This window comes from Corvus kubaryi, unplaced genomic scaffold (genome assembly GCF_017639235.1).
Source record: "Corvus kubaryi isolate FWS band 111438036 unplaced genomic scaffold, C.kubaryi_AGA036_p1.0 37367, whole genome shotgun sequence".
In the NCBI taxonomy this organism is placed as follows: domain Eukaryota; kingdom Metazoa; phylum Chordata; class Aves; order Passeriformes; family Corvidae; genus Corvus; species Corvus kubaryi.
Window position 1 is genome coordinate 3,647,951 of NW_024581119.1, and position 22,218 is coordinate 3,670,168.

General features: G+C 59.3%; 1 protein-coding gene across 10 annotated transcripts in view; it reads left to right on the forward strand.

The window, feature by feature from the left end:
• Positions 1–552: 552 nt before the first annotated feature.
• Positions 553–22,218, forward strand: part of IGSF9B (immunoglobulin superfamily member 9B) — a 46,916-nt gene continuing 25,250 nt past the window's right edge. For 5 of the 10 annotated variants that reach the window (XR_006017089.1, XR_006017088.1, XR_006017090.1 and 2 more), the window contains exons 1-14: positions 813–3,198; positions 6,200–6,397; positions 7,592–7,738; positions 9,199–9,350; positions 10,446–10,563; positions 11,345–11,486; positions 11,616–11,761; positions 14,078–14,220; positions 14,993–15,133; positions 16,355–16,471; positions 18,081–18,173; positions 18,277–18,427; positions 18,953–19,076; positions 21,762–21,937. Coding sequence is in view for 7 of the 10 variants with exons in the window: in XM_042034268.1 (XP_041890202.1) it covers positions 2,907–3,198; positions 6,200–6,397; positions 7,592–7,738; positions 9,199–9,350; positions 10,446–10,563; positions 11,345–11,486; positions 11,616–11,761; positions 14,078–14,220; positions 14,993–15,133; positions 16,355–16,471; positions 18,081–18,173; positions 18,277–18,427; positions 18,953–19,076; positions 21,762–21,937 (2,140 nt within the window). In the remaining 3 variants the exon portion in view is untranslated. Of the gene's footprint in view, positions 779–812; positions 3,199–6,199; positions 6,398–7,591; positions 7,739–9,198; positions 9,351–10,445; positions 10,564–11,344; positions 11,487–11,615; positions 11,762–14,077; positions 14,221–14,992; positions 15,134–16,354; positions 16,472–18,080; positions 18,174–18,276; positions 18,428–18,952; positions 19,077–21,761; positions 21,938–22,218 lie in introns of those variants that run through there. The other 5 variants (XM_042034264.1, XM_042034262.1, XM_042034263.1 and 2 more) reach the window with 5 other exon arrangements.

Consider the following 22,218-nt stretch of genomic DNA (forward strand, 5'->3'; position numbering starts at 1 on the left):
CGGCTTGCACAGGGATGCTCTGCCGGGGAGAGGAGCAGAGCAGCGAGTTCAGCACCTGGGAACTTGGAAATACCCTGGAGCCGCTTGGATGGGGCTCCGGAACTGGTGCCGGGGTGAGTGGGTGCCGGGAAGCCCCGGCACGGGGGTGCTGTGCGTGTGGAGCAGCGTGTACGTGATGAATGAGCGCGCCGTGAGTAATGCGTGGGTGGGTGCCGGGGGAGGGGATGCTGCGGGCTGGCGTGGCCCCCGCAGGGACAGAGAACCCACGGGACTCACCCCAGCTGCTGCAACCCCTTGGTCCCAGCACTGTCCCGTCCTCGTAGGGGGTTGTCACCCCTCATTGCTTGGGGACAGGGCTTCAGAGGAGAGCTGGGGCTCACCGTGTGCCAGTGCCCTCACCGGGGCTTTTCCTCTTGCCATGGCCTTCCTCCCACACCACTTCGTACTTGCTGAGCTGAGAAGCAGCAGTGCTGGTCCTGGGAAGCCTTCTTGCCTGGCTCTCCGAGGGCTTTCCAGGCGTTAATCGGCTCAGAGAGGGAAGGAGGGTGCGTTATCCCCTCTTATGGCATGGGGGAGGAGAGCCAGGACGTGACCGCGCCGGGAGTGGGTGTCAGAGGAGGGATCCGGCCTCCTGGCATTCCCAGCAGTGCTGTCACACCGAGGGGCTTTTCCTCCCTCTCCCACAAGTGTGACGCTGTGGCAGCACACAGTGAGTGGGGATGCTCGTGGATCCGGCAGGAGGGTTTGCAGAGGGAGGATTCGGCTCTGCCAGCCCTGGGTGAGGGCTCCATTGAAGAGGTTCCCTGGACACCATGGCGGGCGATGCTCCCGGCGCTGACCTTGGCCGGTTGGAGTGGCTCGGTGTGGCAGTGCCAGCGCTGCATCCCCTGCTTGCTCCCAGCGTAGAGCTGTTGGGTTTTGCCTCTTTGGCCGTGGAGGAGTCTGGACCGGGAGCCGCTGGATTTGGCATGTGCGGCTTTGGCCCCGCTCTCTTCTGGCAAGGGGATGGTTTGGCACCGGGAAGAGCCAAGGGCGCTGGCCAGGCTCCCATTTCCATCATTCCCTGGAGATTTTCTGCTCCTCTGGACCTGTTGGATGGGAGCATGCGGGGCAGGGAGGGACGTGAGCGGTCGATGACTTGGCTTGCCGGAGGGTCTTTGCGGTGATGCTTTGCCGACTCCGTTGCCTTTCGGCTTGGAAGATGCAGCTTTGCTGGTGATGGGCAAACCCTGCAAGTTCTTCTCCGGAGCTGTGGCAGGGTGGAACAGCTCCCGTTCACCTCCGGACCTCCGTCTTGGAGGTCGTGCCTTCATGCTGGAAGAGAAGCCCTGCAGATGGGCAAGCAATGGGTCCAAGCCTGTGCTGTGCTGATGGAGGAATCCTTCCCTCTCCCTTTCCCTGCGGTAGGAATCTCCCGAGCTGGGAGCCCGGAGCGACCAGCTGGCCTTTGGAAAAACAACTCCCTTCCTCCCGCTCCTCCATGGAGAGGCTGGCGTTGGTGGGAGGGCTGCCTGAGCCAGGAACAGTGTGATTCAGGAGCTGCTGGCGGGCAGCTCGGAGCGCTGCCTGCATCCCAGTTTCTTGTTGGAGGGCTCTGAAGGCACCGGGATGGTACCCCCTGCTCTGTGGGGAGGGCGATGCCAGCCTGCCCGGGGTTACTGGTGCGCTGTGGGGTCGGGCTGAGGGCACAGCACCCTGGCAGCACTCTCCAGGTGCAGGAGGTCTCCTCTGGGACGGGTTTGGTGCTCCAGTTCCCACCACAGCTGCTCGTTCGGCCCGTGGCACACAGAGGGAGCTCACGGGGAGCGCACAGGTAGCTGCTGGTCGTTGCTGGGAGATGATGCCTCCCACGAGGCAGCTGCCAACACTGGATGCTCAACACTGGGCTGGTGGTGATTAGAGGGAGAGGGCACAGGGGACCCCCAGGTGGAAGTGGGTGACCTCAGGGAAATAATTTCTTCCCTGCTCCATCTCCGTGCCTCTCAGAGCACCAGCCTGTGCTCCCACGTTCTTGCTGAGCCGCTGCCCAGCCAAGGCACATTCCCACCTGTGCCATTCCAGGGAGCAAGGACCCCCCCGTGGGGCTGCTGTGGGGCAGCATCCCATGCATGCGTTCCCCTTGGGATGCCAGGGCAGCTGCCTGCCTGCCTGGGGACGGTGGTGGTGGTCCCACAGGACACCCCTTGTGCCCAGGAACAGGGTTCCGAGTCCCCATCTTGCTGTGAATGGGGCACCAAGCCACCCCTCAGAGCTGCTAATCCTTCTCCTCGATGGCCCCGCGTGACCTTGAGGCATGTCACTTGACCTGCGCGTCGCCCTCCATCCATCTGGAGAATCGGGTTTAAAAAACAGGAATCGCTCTGAAAGCCCAGATGCTGCTTTCCAGCTGGGGGAGGGGGTGAGGGCTGTGCTCCCAGCCCTGGGGCTGCCCCGCACCAGGGGACAGGAGGATGCTTTTGGGGAGCTCTGGGTACCCCATGACAGGCAGAGGGACTGGGTTTGTAACGGAGGGTGCAACCCCCACTGAGATATTTAGGGGGCTGTGGTGGTGGGGGACAGGCGATCTCCCAGCACCCCACACCCTGCCCTGGCAGCTGGGGTCCCTGCAGCACATTGTCCCTGTCCCTCACTCTGGGCTGCAGTCACCCCCCTCTTCATTTCATGGTGATGGCTGCCTGCTCTCCTTCCCTGCTGGCCTCCATATGCCACGCTGGTGGCCTTGTCCTCAGAGATCCCTGCCATATCCCGCCTCCACCAATGTGAGCGGGATGTGTCAGAGCACATCTCATCTCAGCTCAGCAGGGAGGAGAGGTCCACAGGCTCCGAGCCTCGCGCCTGCTCCCTCAGCCATCCCCATGGGGGGACAGGGATGGGGATGAGGTCCAGGGCTGGGGGCAGCATTGGAAATGGATAGTGGTGCCTCTGTTAGCAGGCTGTGGGGCAATGGTGGGTCAGGACAGGATCCCCTCTCTGCCCCTGGGCATGGGTGTCCACTGTGCTGGGCAGGAAAGCCTTCCCAGGTGTTAATTCCTTTGGAAACCGCTCTGCTGTGGCCACGTCCTTCTCACGAAGCACCTGCAGGAAGGGTCCTGCTTCAGCGAGTGCAGCAGAGATGCTTGATGCCTTCAGCTTCACTGAGTCCTGTGGCACCTTCTGCCTCTGCCCTCAGGATTGGAGGAATTGGATGCCCAGATCCAGGTGAGGGTCTCCCCATCCTTGGCATCACCATCCTGGGGAGCCCCGCGGTGGCACCGTCTCGGTGGCGGCAGCCTTTCCTCCTCTCCCTTTGGGATGCTGTTCAACTCCACCTCCGCATCTTGTATTCTTGCCTCCTGGCACACAGCGTGCTTTTATTTTTCCTGGATCTGCTTGGATGACGAAGCCTGTTGATTACTTGTTTTTCTTTACGAGGCATCCCCCAGCTTCACGTGAGCTCCTGCACCGAGGCAGATTTGGGGTTCGCATCCCTGCTGCTGCTCCCTGATGTTGACCCTCTTTCCAAACTGCAGGTTCAGCCTTGAAACCTCTCTGAACTTGGCAGGGAAAATCAAGTGGGTTTAAAAATACCCTGTCTATTTGCGCTCTGTTTCTTCTGGCGTCTGCGGGTTGTTTTCAAGCTTTTCCCTACAAATGTGGGGGTGAGAAAACACTTTGAATCGAGAGCTGCAGTCTCCATTGCTCGCTTTCTTCGTGGCCTGGACTTGGAAGGAAAACCTGGTCAGGGTTGGGACCGCAAGGTTGGTTGGGTTGGGAAGTTGAGGAGACCCAAAGAGGGTTTGTAAGACATCTCCCCATTGCTTTCCTGGCGCTCTGGCAGTGGGGACAGGAGGGCACGGGGCCGGTAGCGGGGCGGGTGGCAGCTGGGGAGAGCCGGGGGCCGGTTCTCCGCCGTGGCTGCCAGTCGGCCGTGCGCTGGGGAGGTGATGCTCAGCCGTGCGTGCAATTCCCCACCGGCCTTGCGATCAGACACCGGCGCTGCGAGCTGCCGGGGATGACCTATTTTCCTGCGCCCGGGCAGCTCTGGCCAGGCGTGGGTCCGGCGGAGCGGCTGGCTCGTCCCCTCCCCTCCCCGGGGACGTCACCCACTGCTCTGCCAGGCAGCCAGTCAGGGGATCCTGGCGTAGCGTGACTCCCTGGCGCCCATCTCCAGGGTGTCTGGGTGGCCTCTTGGGCAGCGAGCTTGCTCCAGCTGGGCAAACTTCAGCATTCCAGGCTCCATTTGGTGGTGAGGTGCTGGAGACCAAGATTCCGTCTTGGTAGCCTAGGAGCTGGAGCGCTGGGGGGCTTGAGAAGGGGTTTGAGTGCTGCCGCTTCCATCTTCTGCTGCTGGCGGGTAGAGGGTGTCACTTTGAGGGTGACGATGTGCTGGGGCCCTGCTCGCTCGGGCACGGCGGCCGGGGATGCGCGTCCTTGGATGCTCTTGAGCAGCACGTGGCAGCTGCTGTCCCCGATCGGCGCCGGAGGACCACGGGCACGGAGGGGGATCCAGCCCTGCAGCGCAGCCCCCCTCACCCTCCCGGATGGGCACAGCGGGGTCAGGACGGGTTCTCACAGCTCAGTGCCGGGGTGGCAGGGGAGGGCTGACACCGTCCCTGCTGACAGGGTGCGAATGGGAGCTCATCGGCGATGCAGCGCTAACGAGGGATGGAAAGGTGCAAGAGTGTTGTCGAGGCGGTGCAAAGCGCGTGTGGGGGTGTGCGTGCACACTGCACGTGTGTGCTCAGCAATTCCCCCGCCCCGCTGGCGTCCGGGCGGATCCGTGGCCGTGCAGGACCCCCCAGTTTTTCGGGACCCCCAGAGCGGGGCTGGGTGTCTGCAGTGGGTGTGCAATGCAGCATCTGCTCCTTGCAGGCACCTCACAGCTCCGCACCCCGGCCTCACCTACCCTGCTGCCACCCGCCCGGGGCCCCCCCCCCCCCCCCCTCAAGCAGCCCCCCGTGCCCAGTTTGCTGATGGCCTGGGGGCTGAGGACGCTTGGGTGCCCATCAGGAGTGACCCTCTGCAGCGGCACACCTTGTGCGTGCCGTGTGCGAGCCGTGGCCAGCTCTGCCCGCTGGCCTTCCCGCGGGGACACTCGGCCGGTGGGCCCGTGGGGTGGCACATCGCGGGCCTCTCGCCGGTACGCGCTTGTGCCAGAGCCAAAAATAGCCGGTGATGCTCGGCGATGCTCGGCTCCCGCGGCGGGGAAGCGGTGATGTCACTCGCCGCCAATCACCGGCGGCCCCGAGGAGCAGCGCGGAGGAGTGGGAACGTGCTTCCCCGAGCATCCCCCCCGGAACAGCCAGCGGCTGCGTGTGCCAGGAAAACGGGGCGCCCTTCCTCGATAGGAAGGGCGATGTGGGTCTAGACCTCGTTTTGGGGACCCTCTGTTTGGCTTCCCCCCAGCCCTGGGTTTCCCTCTCTCTCCCCCTCTCTGAACGCTGTGCTGAGGATGCAGCTTTGCTGCTGCTGGCAGAGCAGGATGACGCCAGGCTGCAGCGAGCAGGGCGGCACAGCCGGGGTGGAGCAGCTTCGGAGCCGAGACCAAAGTCCCCTGTAATTACCCAGCCGGGAGGAGCAGGGTGACAGACCCGACGCGCAGGTCGCAGACGGGTTTCAGGCTTGGGGCTCTCGGGGATGCCCGAGGACATGTGGGCTTCGCTGGAGCATCGCGGCTCTGGGGGCCCAGCCCACCCCGGCACCGGTGGGAGAGCTGGATCCGTGGGCCGGCACAGCTGAGCTGTGGTCAGTGGTCCCTGCATGCTCAGTCCTGCTCGCTGGAGGATGCAGGGGCACAAGCTAAAAGCAGCCTTTTCCCTGCCACAGGGATACAGGGTAGCCCAGATGGTGCAGCTTGGTGGGGAGCAGTGCTAGGCATGCTCTGTGCTCCTCTGCTGTGAGCAGGGGTCCCCAAAACCTTTATGGGGTTACTGGGCATTACCCTTGCCTTGGTGCAGAGGTTGGGAAGCTGTCCTGAAGCATTGGGGTGCTGCTGGCCACTGTCCTGACTCCCGTGTAGCTCAGGGCGGCCTTGGAGCTGACTATAAGGGCTTGGGACCCTCTGTTGTTTTTGGGGCAAGGCAGACCCAGGGGCTGCCCTTGTTGGAGACGGGTGGTTGGGAACAGGCATTGCTGCTGCTGTGGCTCTTCCAGGGTCCTGGTTCAATGCTGGGGACCAGCAGTGGGATCAGCCACAGATTCTTCCTTCGCCCCCTTGCAGGTGCCCTCGGCTCGAGGGAGGAGCCCGAGTTCGTGACCGCTCGCGCTGGTGAGAGCGTGATCCTGGGATGCGACGTGATCCACCCGCTCACGGGACAGCCCCCTCCCTATGTCGTGGAGTGGTTCAAGTTCGGCGTCCCCATCCCCATCTTCATCAAGTTTGGGTTTTACCCTCCCCATGTCGACCCAGAGTATGCCGGTGAGTCCTGGGGGCGCAGCGGGTCGAGGGGAGGGTGCCAGGCCCTGGCTGCGGCACAGCCCGGGATGCGCAGCTCCGCTCCATCCGCTCCTCCGTTGGAAACCACGCGGGCTCTGCCTCTCGTTGCTCGCTTTCCACCCAGTTGGTTTTAATTAAGCAGCAGCGTTAGGAAGCCAGCTGGGCTGCGTGGGACGGGAGCAAGCGAGGCAGAGAATCCCAGGGTGACGCGTGGTGGCGGTGGCTGCTGCTGCTGCCGCTGTGCCCCAGAGCAGCTGTGAGCCTGGGGAGGGGTGCTGGGGGGACGGTGGGGATGGAGCCAGGACCACGTGCTGGGCGGAGGTGACAGGTTGGAGCTGCAGAACTCATGTGGCTGCTCGCCAGTGTTCTGCATGTGACACGTGGCTGGTGTCCTCTGGTGGGATCTGTGAGCTGGAAACCAGCCCTGAGGAGGCTGGTGTGGCAGGACAGACCCACTGTGGCATCCCTTTCCTTGTGGAATGCTGTCCTGGAGACCTTCCCTGGGTCTTACAGGGCTCTCTGCCCAAATTGCTCTCTAAGAAATGCAGCAGGGAAGATGTACCAGCTGAGCCCTGCCAAACTCAGCTCCAGAATGAGTGATGCCACAGCCTGGTGGCCACTGCACCAGCGTGGAGGTTTGGGCTGCTTTGCTCCTGACCCAGTTTTTGGGGCCGTGCATAGGGTCAGCTCAGGGCCGCCCTGCTTTCCGGGAGTCTCCCAGGCGGGGAAAAGCTTTGGGGCACGCCTGTGTGCCGGCTGTGCCGTGGCAGCCCCTGGCTGGGAGCAGAAGGCCGGTGTTGCCACGGCCAGACGTCACTCGAGGCACCTTGCCTGGCCCTGGCAGCTTGGCTCTGCCATCGCCAGATAGGCGAGTGTGTCACCGGCCTGGCACCACCGGCTGCAGCCACTCCACGAGGCTCAGCCAGCCCCAAACTGGGACAGTGCCCACACTGGGATGGGGTGTCCCCTGCGATGATCTCTGAGGGGCTGCTCTGGTGTCAGGATGGGGTGTCCCCTGCGGTGATCTCTGAGGGGGTACTCCGGTTTGGGATGGGGTGTCCTCTGCAGCGATGTTCCAGAGCTGCTCCGGTGTGGGGATGGGGTGTCCCCTGCAGTACTGCTCTGGGGGCTGCTCCGGTGTGGGGGACATGGTGCCAACGCTGTGCTCTCCCACAGGCCGGGCCAGCCTGCACGACAAAGCCTCCCTGCGCATTGAGCAGGTGCGCTCCGAGGACCAGGGCTGGTACGAGTGCAAAGTGCTCATGCTGGACCAGCAGTACGACACCTTCCACAACGGCAGCTGGGTCCACCTCACGGTCAATGGTGAGCGGGGCGGGGGCTGCGGCATCTGCACGGGGCCAAAATGGGATTTCTGGTGGATGCTGGATGTCTGGTGGACACGGGGCCTCAATGGCATCTGTGCATGGCAGACACGTGAGCCTGAAGCCATCCAGGCTGTCTGCTCCAGCCAGGGTGTGGCTTCAAAAGGGACAAAGTTTTATTAGGGATTCCTCAGTTTAATTACGTGGAGCTTGTTTAAAGGAAAGACATCAAGGACCAGGGCTGGGAACGAATCTCCTCTCAACAAACAGATCAGAAAATCAAATCTTTGTTTTCTTGAAATTCAGATTTACTCAAATTACTTTTCCATTTTATTAAGACTGTATATTAAACTAATTAGCAAATTGTCATTCTCTGCATCAGGAGAGAGAGCTTTATTTTTAGCCCAGCAGCAGGGCTGTGCCTCTCCTGCTGCAGTGGGGTGGCTGGAGAGATGTGGGCACTGGCAGCTCCTCACTGGTCCTGCCTTGACCTTGAGCAATTAATTTAACCTTTGGGGGGATGGCTGTGCTGTGGCACAGAGCAGAGCCACCTAATTGAGCCCAATTAGTGAGCGGGAGCTTTGCAAGGGGGGCCGTGCAGGCCACCAGCCCCATCCCTACCTGCTGCCCTGCCTGCTGCTTCCTGCTTTCCCTCTGCCTGCTAATGAGCTCTGAGGGCTTGGGAAGGAGGGCAGGAGGAGGAGGAAGGAGGAGGATGGTGGTGCCTGGCTCACCTCCACCACGTGCACGGATCCTGCAAACCAGCCAGAGGGGCTGGAAATGGCCCCAGATGCCCTGTCCCTCCCCTTGGCAAAGTGGGCCAGTTTTGGGGTTTTATGCAGCACGGGGTGTGCAGGGGCTTAATAACAATATAATAACCATAATCCTCCCAGCCCAAGGAATTGCTTTCAGGGTGAGGGCTGTGGCTTTCCCCCAGCGCATTACAATGCTTAATTTTCTTAGGGGGAAAATAAAAATCATTTGGGGAGAAACAAAATATAATTCCTTTTCCTTTTTTTTTTTTTTCCCCCCTCCAAGCAGATTAAATTGCCAACCTGTCTCCCTCTAAAGTGGGCTTTAACAACCGCGGGTAATTAGGGGCGGGCTGTAATCCTGCCAGCCTCTTTCATCAGGAAGGAGCCTTTCGATCTGCACTGCGGTGTTTTCCCATGTTTTAACAATAGCGAGTTAATGTGCATCGGGGTGGGGGGAGGACGTGGTGCTGGTGGGGAGGAGAGGGGACAGGGCTGGGGTGCGATGTGGCACCTCGTGGTCGGTGTCCCCAGGGACACCCCTGTCCCTGCAGCCCCGTTTGCCTTTGGGGTGGTCCCAGCCCCGCCGTGCGGATGTGCGGAGTGTCCCCCGTGTGCAGGCAGCAGCCTCCCCTCTGTCCCCGTGTGCTCCAGACCCACAGTGGCCACGGGTGACACGGGGGGTCACGGTGGTGTCCTGTGCCCCCAGCTCCCCCCACGTTCACGGAGACCCCGCCGCAGTACGTAGAGGCGAAGGAGGGCAGCAGCGTCACCCTGACCTGCATGGCGTTCGGGAACCCCAAGCCCATCGTCACCTGGCTCAGAGAGGGAGACCTTTTGGGTGCCAATGGCAAGTACCAGGTAGGTGGGGGAGGGCTGCCGTGGGGACTCCTGGGCTGGGAGCTGGCGGGGACAGTATTGACAGGGCCACGGTGGCGGCAGCTCGGCCGTGCCTGCAGCCAGCCGTGCTTTCTCAGCACTTCTCCTTGGTGAGATGCCCATTTGCCCCCCACCCTATCCCTGCTGAGCAGCAGCCTGTAACGCTGCCAGCCCTTGGGTGCAGGCTGGAGACCCCCCAAGTGCTTGGGACACTGCACCTGACCTGCTCCCTGCGGACTCAGCCCAGGGGCCAAGACCCTGGAGATGGGGTGGGGGCTGCAGCCTGGGGTTGTGTCCCCCCCCGGGCAGGGATGGATGCAGCAGGGATGGGGCAGGGGGAGGGTTGAGCAGGGAGGATTTCCCCTCCTCCCCTTCCCTTCAGGACCCTTTTTGCATCCCAGAGGCTCCCCGGCAGAGATTCCCCCCTGAGCTGTAATTGGTAAATCAGGCATTGGAATCAGCGCAGGCACTAATGAGAGTAATTAGGAATCATTTGTTACTAATTGAAATAGAAGGATGAGGCAGAATGAGGTGGGGGGGGAAGCCTGGCAGGGAGGCCTCCCCATGCATGGGGGTGCTGCTACCCCAAGGGTGAGAGTCCCTTGTCCATTCTTCTGCAGTGTCCCCAGGGGGAATCCATCCACTCCTCTTCCAGCTGAGAGGTGGCCCCACAGGGGGGATGGTGGCCAAGCTGGGGTCTCCCCCTCATCGCCCAGTGATGGAGCAGGTCCTTGGGGGGCAGGGAATTCTCTAGCAAGGCTCCTTGTGAAGCTCCAGTGGTGCCGGGGTGCTTGGCAGGAGTGGTTTGGAGCCTGCTGCCTGCCAGTCACTTCTGGGAGATGAATGTGCTGGGATGGTTATTTATTTATTTTATGATATTTTTTTCCCTTCCCCTTGGCGTCGAGCACAAACGCATGTGTTGGTTTATTAATATCCCGAGTCTTCCAGAGCAGGGAAACCCGTCTCTCATCCGGCCCTAAAAGCGTCAGCAGCTCTCTGCTGTGGGAAGCGGGGAGGGTCTTCCCCCATCCCCCTGGGGGTCCCTGCCCACGCTCCAGGGTCTTCCCTTGTTCCCAGGTGAGTGACGGGAGCCTCACGGTGCTCTCGGTCAGCCGGGAGGACAGAGGTGCCTACACCTGCCGGGCCTACAGCATCCAGGGCGAGGCTGTGCACACCACGCGCCTGCTCGTCCAAGGTGAGACCTTCCAGCTCCTCAGCATCCCCCGGGAGGCCAGGATGGGGGGATCTCCATGGGCCACAGGGCTGTGGTGCCACCCCGGAGTGACCCCCAAGGCCTCTGTGCCTGGCATGGTGCTGGCTGCCCCGTGGCCCTGCATCCAGTTTGTAGGATGGAGGAATCTGCGTAATTGGCACATGGCGGTGGCCGTGCTGATGAGCAGCCAGGCCCTGATGGCAGCTTGGTTTTGTTTGGGAAGCGGGGAAAAGATTGAGGCTGTCATGAAGCGCCTCGTCAGACAGCGGTGATGCATGACAGGCCTCCCGCTCCTTGCTCCCTCTCTTATTAAATAAATCTTTAATTAGGTCAACAGCTACCGGCGGAGAGAGGAGCACGGGGTGTCCTCTGCTCTGCTTTTGTGGCAGTGGCGCGCTGCTGGCTCCTGGCAGTTTGCTGCGTTCCCCCTGGATTTTTCCTGGTGAAATGCTGGGGATGAAGGGAGGCGTGTCCTTGTGTGCCCTGGGAGAAGCACTGCGGGTGTGGATCCCCTCCTCAAAACTGTAGAGATTAGGGAAAGGGCTGGGAATATCGGGCTCACTATGGTTTTCAATCAGACCAGAGATTAGGGCAAGGGCTGGGAATATCAGACTCACTGTGGTTCTCAGAGGAGTGGGGCCAGCCCTGCCCCAGAGCCCTCCAGCAGCCCCCAGACAAAACGCTGTGATGGAGCTGAGCCTGAGCAACCTTTGTGGGGACACTGCTAGTGGTGGGAGTGACACTTTCCTCTTCCCCCCTCCAGGACCTCCCTTTATCGTTTCCCCTCCGGAGAACATCACAGTCAACATCTCCCAGGATGCGCTGTTCACCTGCCAGGCCGAGGCGTATCCCGGGAACCTCACCTACCTGTGGTACTGGGAGGAGGAGAACGTCTACTTCAAGAAGTGAGTTTATAGCTGGCAGGGCAGCGTGTCCTCCTCCTGCTGCTGCTCCTGGGTTGTGCTGGGAGCTGGGATTGTGTTGGGAATTGCCCCTGGGACTCCTCATGATCCTCCTCTCCTCTTCTCTCGCAGCGACTTGAAGCTGAGGGTGCGGATCCTGATCGACGGGACGCTGATTATTTTCCGTGTCAAGCCAGAGGATGCTGGAAAATACACCTGTATCCCCAGCAACAGCCTGGGCCGCTCGCCATCAGCCTCTGCCTACCTGACAGTGCAGTGTGAGTGCAGGGATGGGGCTGGGACTGATAACACCTGGCTCCCAGGCAGCCCCAGAGGCTCTGGTGTCCTGGTACGACACTGGGAGAATCAGGCTGATGTGACAGCAGCCTTTGGATGAACACAGAATCGTCCTCGGCACAAAAGCTTGAGAGCATCCCACATGGGTGTGGGAGACAAGAAAGCAAATGGTCTGAGCATCCTGAGTGACACTGCTCAGCTGGGACCGGTGTCCACCTTTGCCACAAGGGTTTTTTAGTGAGGTGAGCATCATCCCATGGCTGCTCACTCTCTGTCCTCACCCTGCTGGGAGGCACCGGGTCAGGGCTTTTGGTGCCAATGTGTATTTTTTGCTGTTCATTGTGGGGGCTCATTCCTGTGGCGCGGCCGTTCCACGAGCTCCGGAGCCCAGTGTGTCACATTTTTCAGGCGGTAAGCGATCTAAACAGGCGGAGGAGAAAGGGCTGTAGCAGGAGCGTTGCTTCCCACGCTCGTTCTCCCGGAATCCCCGGGCGGTAATGGGTAGTGTGCCACCGGCATCCTGTGGCATTCCACAGTAATGGCCTCAATTGCCGCCGCTCCAATTGCAATATTGCTCTGCTTGGAAAGACTGCGGCGCTTTTATTTCATAAAGAAAGACAGGCCTGAGCAAAGTGGGCTCTCAACGTGGGTTTTCCAAGGCTGCCTTAGAGCTGCTGCTGCCTTTGGACCCGGTGCTGGTTAGTGGGGAGCTGCTGGGAGAAGGGCTGGGAGGTCCCTGTGGGGATGGATGGAGAGGCAGAGCGGGCAGGGGGACGGTGCAAGTGATGCTGTGCCCGGGCACAGGCATGATTTGGGGCTTGGTTGTGCCCGGCTGGGTGGCTCTTGGGAAAGCCTGTGGCCTCAGGCCATTAAATCTGCCCTGCTGCTAATCCAGGGCTGCTTGTCAGGGCTGATAGCTGTTAAAAATAGCTCTAATGGCAGGGAAAACAGCGCTCGGACAATCTGCCGCTCAGCCAGGCCTCGGCGCAAGGAAGGGTGCTTGCTTTTGGTGCCACAAACCCTTTTCCTCCTGAGCAAACCTCATTCACACCGGGGCTGATGCCTCCGGAGGGAGCTTCCCACCCTCTGAAGCGGGTGGGGACACAGCTCTGGGTCATTAGTGGGCTGGGCTGGCCCCTGGCCAGTGACCTAGTAGTGAAAGGCTCGATCCCATTACCCTCTCCCGCGCTGCTGGAGTCCTTGATTACATTTCCTAAGAGGTGGAGTTAAGCAGAGGGGGGTAAAGCCTGCTCCATATGTGGCACTGGGCAATCTGGGTTATGGTGCCACTGCCGGGGACGTGCGGTTTGGGGGAGTGGTTGGGGTGACATGCTGGGAGAGCTCCCAAACTCTGCTGGTTTTGCCCCAAGAAAGCAATAAGGAGAGGACACCCCCACATCTTCCATCCCTTCCTATTAAGCACCTTAATGTTTACCCCCCAATTTGCATCAGCAGCACGGGGATGCTGCACCCCAAAACCCCCTCATTTATCCCTTAATGCAGCGTAAGCCCCATCAGGATTTTCCCATAACCTCGTGCTACCGGTGTCTAGACAAGATTGTAGAAATACTCTTCTTATTAAAAATAACATTTTTTTAAAAAGCTTCTTATTAAAGAAAGTCTAGATTCTCTTCAACCCACTCGCACTTAATTAAAAAGCTCTTAGAAGTGCTGTTAATGACACATTCTAGACTGGAGGATTGCGAGACACCTCTCTGCGTGGGTGGTGCAGCGTGGAGCGGGGGGGTTAGATACGTATTTTAAGGTTTTTGCATCTTGGAAAGGGTGAGGTGGCTGATGCTCAGCATGACCCAGCCTCAATGAGGCATGAGTACAGGCAGATACGGGAGGTAAAGGACTCCTGGCAGACTGGACATGGATCCCTTTTCCCATCTGGGTGTGTTTTAAGGTGTGGCAGTTGAAAGAGCTTTGATTGCTGGTGTGTAAAACCAGGCTGGGCTGGGTGTGCATCACACGTGGCGTGTGTCGCGCTGTGGTGGAGCGGTGCAGGCTTAAGCGGGATGCAAGCTGGTGTGGAACTGGGGGCAAGCATATCTCACATTTCTTCTTAAATGCAGTCTTTAGTGAGCCCCAGGTAGGAACGCCCTGGACATGAGCAAAGCCTCCCAACAATGCCAGGTATTCCAGTGGATTTGTGTGTAGCAAGCCTGGGATAACAGCCTGTGGGAGCCAGGGTGGTGCTGGGGTTGGAATTCATTACAAAAGTGAGGTAGATCCTCTGAAGCCAGGCTGGTGGGCTCTCTCCCCATGCTAACGTGGTGCTGCTGCCCTCCCAGATCCTGCCCGCGTGGTGAACATGCCCCCCATCATCTACGTTCCCATCGGGATCCACGGGTACATCCGCTGCCCGGTCGAGGCGGAGCCCCCGGTCACGCTGGTCAAGTGGAACAAGGACGGGCGTCCCCTGCGAATCGAGAAGGTAACGAAGGCCCCGGGGAGGGGAGGTGGGGGCACAGAGGGGTTCGGACCCTCACGTCCTCAGCAAACAGCAGTGAGCACCACCAGGCACCCTGTGGGTCCCTGTCTGTGCAGACAGGAGGAACCCGTGATACTGCTTTTCCTTATCAGCTGTGGGCAGAGTTAATTCCAGTTCTTGTGTGAAGCCCATGGTGCTTGTGGACGCTCTGGGTCTCTCAGACCTGGCCCCTGCTTCCCCCTAAAGTCACCTCCTGATGGCCCTGGTTTATTTTTGCAATGGCAACTGGTGGCTAAAAGACCCTTTTAACAAATCTACATCTTCCCCTAACCGTGGTTTGATAGTCTGAGCAAGGATATTAGCCATTAAATATTTAAAGAAAACGCTCAATATTTTAAATTTTTTTCTTAAATATTAATGATTTGAAGTTTTAATTCCATTTAAAGCTGTTGCTGCTGTGGCCTCCCAGCCCTTGGTGCCCTCAGCCCTCCAGGTGGAGTTGTCTTGTCCACTCCAGAACAAGTTTTATTTAGCGTTAGATTCTGATCTAAAATCTTTTGGGCTACATGAAGGAGCCTGGCTGTGTTTGAATGGGCTGATGTCGTCCAAGTTTCCTCTCTCTGTTGAGGAGATGCTTTGGATATTGGGAGTGGGATTGGGCATCTCCCGGGGATGTGACAGCCGCCCTGGGTGTGGGTGGGGGGCTTGGCTGAAGGGGAAATAAGGAGCTGTGGTGGCTGTGGGGTAAGTCAGCTCCCTGGTTCTCCCTGTGCAGTACGCCGGCTGGAACCTGCTGGAAGACGGGTCGATCCGGATCGAGGAGGCCACTGAAGATGCTCTCGGCACTTACACCTGTGTGCCTTATAACGCCCTGGGTACGATGGGCCAGTCTCCCCCTGCCCGACTGGTACTGAAGGTAACTCTCCTGCCGAAGTCCTGTGGGTTTGCCGGGAGCAGTGTCCTCCTGTGCCAGAAGCAGCTCCCGGGGCTGTGTGGGGAACAGCAGAGGCTCGAGGGGTGAGGTGTGTCTGTGCTGTGGTTGGAGATGTGCTTCCCACCAGCACAGGCAAACCCCCAGGGCACCCTGTCTGGCGTAGCTGGAAGTATCCCGCCCGAGCAGCAGCACGGGTTTTCACACTGGACTGGGGTAGTTTGAGGAAACATCTCCCTGGAATGTCCCCTTTGCCAACAAAACACTTAGCCCTGCCAGCCCGGGCTTGGGTTCAGGAGGATTTTAATAAATGGATGATTCGAGCTCCACGTGCTCCGGCTGCGTGCGGCGCCCGGGGCGCGCTGGGCTCCCAGTGCGGTTCCCCGTGCTGCTGGGGTGGGAGCTGCTGCCTCTTCCCTCCCTGAACACGGAGTCCTGTGCCTGGGAGGGAGCCGTGGTGATTCATGGTGTCTCGCCGAGGTTCACACGATAATGCTTTGTGTACCAGACACACACATCCGCCGGGGCGGCTGCCGGGGCGAGGAAATCAGGTTGATGGCTGATGTGATGTGGGTGGGTTTCTTCCTGTTTCGAGGAGGTAAAAAGCAAGATGCTGCTCAGCCTGGAGAAGAGAAGTTGTTTGGAGATCTCACAGCAGCCTTCCAGTGCCTGAAGGGGCCTGCAAGGAAGCTGGAGAAGGATTCTTCATCAGGAACTGTAGTGACAGGACAAGGAGTAAGGGGTTCAAACTGTAAGAGGGGAAATTTAGGTTAGATATTAGGAGGAAATTCTTCCCTGTGAGGGTGGGGAGGCCCTGGCACAGGTTGCCCAGAGAAGCTGTGGCTGCCCCATCCCTGGAAGTGTCCAAGGCCAGGTTGGACGGGGCTTGGAGCAGCCTGGGATAGTGAGAGGTGTCCCTGCCCATGGCAGGGTTGGAATGGGATGAGCTTTAAAGTCCTTTCCAACCCAAACCATTCTGGGCTTCCATGATTCTGTGCTCTAGTGAAGTGGCTCTGTGGAGAGAATCTCCCTCCCTGTGTGTAATTCGGTGTGCCATGGAGGCTCCTTAGCACACATTCGCCACACAATTTTCCTTGCAACGCCTCAAGCTTACCCAGAATGGGGATTGGGTTGGTTTGGAAAAGGCTTGGTTTTGGTGATGGGAGTTTGGGTGGGCTGACTCCTTGTTTTTCCCCTTGGCTGCAGGACCCCCCCTATTTCACGGTGCTACCAGGCTGGGAGTACAGACAGGAGGCAGGGAGGGAGCTGTTGATTCCTTGTGCTGCTGCCGGAGACCCCTTTCCCATCATCGCCTGGAGAAAGGTACCCGGCCTGCCAGACAAATCTGCAGTGCCTTTGGCTTTTGGTGAATATTGCAGACAGAGAAGCCACACTCTGTCCCGGTAAGAACAAACTGCAGGTACAGCTGCTTCGCTTTGGGCTGAGCCACTGCCGTCCTGTCCCGCAGGTGGGTGGGGGAAGCCCGGCTTGTGGCCACCAAGTAATGCTGGGAAACCGACACGGCAGCATCCGCAAAGCTGAAACACTGCCCCTGTCCCAGCCCCCTCCTCTGCCTCGCCAGCACTGCCCACAGGACACCCTCCTCCTTGCCTGGCTCCCAGGTGGTCACCAGCAGGACGTGGCAGTCGTGGCAATGGGATTCTCGCAGCACACACCTCCCGTGGAGGGAGGGGATGTGTCACCACTGCACATCCAGGGGTCTCTTGGCTCTGGACCAGTCAGCACCTGCTCTACTGCCCCGTGACTTCAGAGACCCTGGGAAGAAGCTGTTTTTATGATCCTGAACTGGATATAAGGATTTCAAGATGTCCCTTTTCATAGAGCAGGGTGTGGTAGCACAGCCTGGGAGCAACGAGGGCTTTCCAGTCCTCCTTCCCCTTGTTTCCCACCTTTACTGCTCCCATAGGAAAGCCACTGTACAGGAGAGCTCCTGGGCTCTTTGTCCTGCTGTCAGGAACTTCCTTCCAAGCCTTCCATGCCCTTCTTAGGGCTCTTGAGAGTGAGCTGGGTCCCTGTGTCACCCAGTGGGACCATCCCCAATCCTTGTGGCTTGAACTGCTGGATCTCTGGTCCCTTTTAGCAGCACAAGGAGGACCATGATTTGCACACATTGCAAGTGACCTGCCTAAAGCTTGTTGGCTGTTTAGTCTTTTTCTCCATCTTATTTTTCTTTCCATGCCCTCACCAGTCTCAGGTTTCTTTCCAATCCCGCTTGTGCCTTCTGGTGGTTCTCTTCACATTGTGGCTCTGGGCTTATCCCCTCCAACTCCAGTTGGGGCTGGCTTGGGCTGGGCTCAGTTTCCCAGTGGCAGAAGCCAACTCCCTCCCTCCCCACCAGCCCACCAGTGCTGACCAGTCTCTTGAAGGACTCCTGGGCTTAGCACTGGTAACCCCATGTGTCCGTGGGCTCCTCTGCTCCTCCTGCTTGGCATCGACCTGTGGGTCCTGGTGTCGATCAGCAGAGTCCCCCACATGAAGAACAGCTGAAGAGGACTCGGGACAACGTGGGATTTGCATAACTTTGGCTGATGGGCATAGATGAGTTGTTACAAGATCCGTCTTTCCGCTCAGCTTGAGAGATTCCAGGCACCTCCATGTACGCCATCCTCCCACATCCCCATGGGGGTTGCTGCCCAGACCTGTGACGTGAAAGATCCTGCCTCTCGTCTGCCGCTGACTGAGGCTGAGGGGCAGTTTGGGCATCTCCTGGGGCAGCCCATGCCTTCCCCATCCCGGGAGGGGGTTTGCTGGGTTGGCCAGTGCCCCTCCCCGCAGCGGTTTCAGCTTTGGATGCCGGAGGTTGAGCCCTGGCGTGGGGCTCGGTGTCCGTGCGAGTGCCGTGGGGTTTCCCGCTTGTGTGTGAGTGCTGAGCAGCAGCCTCCTGACGCATGCCTCTCGCGTTGCCCCCCAGGTCCTCTCGGAAACGGGGGAACCGTCTGCCTTGCCACGACCGGAGAGACCAGATCCCCTGCCGGTGGCCGGCGGTGTCCCCTGGGCCGCGCAGGTAGCTTAGTGACCCCGTCGCCGCCTCGCCCTGCCCCACAACCCGCTGCTGAGTTGTGTTTTTTCTCTCTTTGCCCGGCTCCCCACCCCGCTCCTTGCCCAAGGTAGGGAAGCCCAGCAGGAGCAAGCACAACACGCTGCCCGGCGGGACCCTGCAGATCCGCTCCCTCGGCAAGGACGACCACGGCGAGTGGGAGTGCGTCGCCACCAACATCGTCGCAAGCATTACTGCCAGCACCCACCTGACCGTCGTAGGTACGGGCGGGGGGGGAAGGGGCCTGGGGAGAGCCCCCCAGGCAAGGCAGGAGATGGGGATGCTCCCCAGAAGGAGGACTGTGGTGACAGGACGAGGGGGAATGGCTTTAACCTGAGAGACAGTTTGGGATATTGGGAAGAAATTATTCCCTGTGAGGGTGGTGAAGCCCTGGCACAGAAGCTGTGGCTGCCCCATCCCTGGAAGTGTTCAAAGTCACGTTGGACAGGGCTTGGAGCAGCCTGGGATAGTGGAAGGTGGCCATGGCTGGAGGGTTTGAGTAGATGTCCCTTGGAAGTTCCTTCCAAGCCAAAGCACTCTACGGTTCTAAGAGCAATGTCTCCTTCAAATGTTATTTCCTGGTGGAATTGCCTTTCTCTGCGCTGTTATTCTGTCCTGCTGCCATTTCCAGCAGAAATTCCAGTGGCCTTGGCTTGGTGCAAGAGGAGTCCCCTTGGGCCATGGCTTGGGAGAAGACCCCTCCCAGCCCTGGTCCTGCTCCCCTCTAAGCTGTCCCCTCTCCGCAGGGACAAGCCCTCACGCCCCGACCAGCGTGCACGTCGTGGCCGCCATGACCTCAGCCAACGTCTCCTGGGAGCCCGGCTACGACGGTGGATATGAGCAGACTTTCTCAGTTTGGTACGGCCCTCTGTGAGTCATCCTGGCATGCTTTGCTCTCTGCTTCTTTTCCTTCCTAGCCGACCCGAGCTTCGAGCAGCCGGGGGGGGAGGAGGGTGGGGAGAGGGTGGCTCTGCGCCCGTGGGCCTTACAGGGCTGAGCTCCCTTGGGGGGTTCCTTGGAGAGATAGGTGGTGGTGATGGTGGGATCATGCAGTTCCCGTGTTTCCTCTCCCTTCTGTGCTGGCCACTGCCTCCGTCTGCCCCAGCAGGTTTTACTCTGCTTGTGGTACACGGGAGACGCTTTGCATTCACGTAGCTGTGCCTCTGGCATCTAATTTCAAGATAAACTGTTTACGAGGCTTAACAGCCAGGGAGAGGATGGAAAATGCAACCTTTAGAGAGTGTGTCCTGGAAGAGCTGTGACTAAGCAGAAACGTTCTCTCCTTGCTCTGTGGCTCCCTGGCGGTGGTTAAATCCCAGCTGAGATCATGACCAGCCCCTGGGAGATTCTGGCACTGGGGCTGAGCCCCTGGGGCTTTGCTCCCGCAGCTCCTGTGTTACCCAGCACCCAAAGCCGGTGGGTGCATCCCACCTTCCTGCAGCAGAGCCAGGCTCAGCCCTGTGCCTTTCCCCTGGGGCAGGGGAGGGAGAAATGTAGCTGCAGCAAGGCTGGGGTTTGCTTTGGGCTCTGCTATTGTCATTTCTTCTGAAGAATCATCCTTGGAAATGTGGAGGGGGTGACGCCTTCGCTTCCCAGGCTTGGGCTGGCATTCTTCAGCCTTTCCTCTTGCTCTCTCATTCTTTCCTTGCCTTAATTTGCCCTGATGGAGACTGCTGATAGAGAGGAGAGAGGGAGATGCTGCCTGTAATGATTTCTGCTCTGCTCCAGCCCGGGGCTGGGTTGTCTGTCTGGAGATGGAAAGAAGGAATGGATTGAGCGGAGGGGGGAAAATGAGGGAGCAAGCTGAGCGGTGCAGACCTTGCTTTGATGGAAATGTCCTTGGGAAGGAGTGGTTAAACCTCTGCTCTGGAGACGTGGCTGCAGCAGCAGCTGCTGCTGCTCTCGCTCTGCAACCTGCTCTAGGATTCCTGCCTCCTCGTGGCTCTTCCAGACTCCGCAGGGAGAGAGCAGCCAGCAGGGAAGGGTGTTTGCACCAAGCAAAGTGGGGACTTTGGACAGGGAGGCAGCGACCGTCTTGCCCTGACCCTCGGGGGTGATCCCTGGGGGATGTGCTGTTCCTTGGGACCGGGATTCTGGGACACAGCTGGCTCATGTAGTGCCATCCGGAGTGCCATCCGTGCGTTTTCCTCCCTGCTGTGGCTGTGGGATGCTCAAGCAAAACATGGCTTCATTTCCTCTGGATTCGTGCTCTCCTCCCGCATCTGCGGTTGTTGAGGCTGGAAATGCAAACCCCGCTCCCCAGGGATGGCCAGGGCCACCACAGCATTCCAGCTGCGCCACGTCCTCCCTCGGCAAGGGGGTTGTCCTGGTTCAGTGCTGCATTTAGCCTCTGCTTTTCCCACCCTCAGCCCCTCTCCCGTGCGTCCTTGCCCGCAGCAGCACCAGGGAGGAGGGATGGGAGGGCAGTGGGATTAAACGCTGCAGGGAAACCTGCCCTGCTGCCTCCGTGGTGGTGGGGGATCCTGGGAGCTGGAGTCCCAGCCAGAGCTGCAGTGATGCAGAGGCTTTCTGAGGCACACGGCACATGCATGGCTCTCCACCGACCTGCTTGTTTCCATGGTTTGCTGCTGCTTCTCTGCCTCACCTTCTGCTCCCTGGACAGCAGCGTTATTTCTCTTTGCTCCATCTTTTCCTGCTGGGTGGATTCACCTGGCTGTGTGCCCGTGGCTGCAGATGTGCCCCCTTACCTGTGCAGGATAGGCCATCTGCACCAATCCTTCCCAAACCCTCTGTGGACACCGCCAAAACCTGCAGCTGAGGGCTCGGACTCCCTAAAGCATCTCTAACACGAGCACCAGTAGTTGCAGTATCGGAGCAGTGCACTGGTGCTGCTTTGGGATGTGGGATCCTGGTGGAATTAATGGCTTGTGGAGGTGGCTGCATGCTCCTGGGTGGCACTGGGATGGCTCTGGGAGCATTTTACACCCTGGGTTTGTGGTTAGACCCCAGCAGAAAGGCTCTGTCCTGCACTCCCTGCCAGTGCCTCGCTGCGCTGCCAAACCCTGAGTGGTGCCCCAGGCTGTGCTGGCAGCCCCCGACTTGTGCAAATGTGGCAGAGATGGGGATTTAGTTAAATGTCTCTCGTGGGATGACATGTACAGGACTACAGCTGAGGGAGAACTTGGCTCTGGCTCAGGAGATGTCGAGGTATAAATGGGAACAGGGCCTGTCTCCTGCGTCAGCCGTTCCCTTTGCAGCACTCACCAAAATGCTCCAGCTCCCACTTTTGCCCATGGGAATCTGGTAGAGATCACGTCAGAGCGGGGCTGTTGGCACTGCTGTTGTCCCTGACCCAGCTCAGGGCAGTGGGGAGAGCTGGTGGCAGTGTCCCTGAGAGCTGGTGGGACACGAGGGGATGGTGGCCTGTGCCAGCTCGTGGGTGGCGAGTGGCTGCCCCACGTCCATCCACATCACTGCTGCCAAATCAAACCATCGCTCGGGAAAGCTCCATTTTTGCATAAGAAGTTAATGCTGCTTCTTTGTTCTCCCTGTCAAAGACACCTTCCCTGAGGATGCTCCCTTTTCTCTCGGCAGGATGAAGAGAGCCCAGTTTGGACCCCATGACTGGCTGTCTCTCCCTGTGCCAGCTGGTTCCAGTTGGCTACTGGTGGATACCTTGGAACCAGAGACTGCTTACCAGTTCAGTGTCTTGGCTCAAAACAAGCTGGGCACCAGCTCCTTCAGTGAGGTGGTCACTGTGAACACTCTAGGTAGGTCCTCCTTGGGAACAAGGGAAGGGCTGGGAAGGGATTTGGGAGGTCTGTGGGGAGAAGGGGGCCTTTGCCTTCCTCCATGTGTCCTGTCTGCTGGAGATGATTGTTATCCAGCCATGCAGGAGATAGTTTGTGAAGGGTCCTGGATGAAGCTTGCAGACTGTGCTGGATGCAGGAGGCTCTGGAAGGCTTGTCCTGAGAGCCAGCATGCGAGAGCTGTACTGTGCCAGTCACCTTTCAGATCCTTCCTTAAGTTCAGCTGGGATCAGGAGGAATTA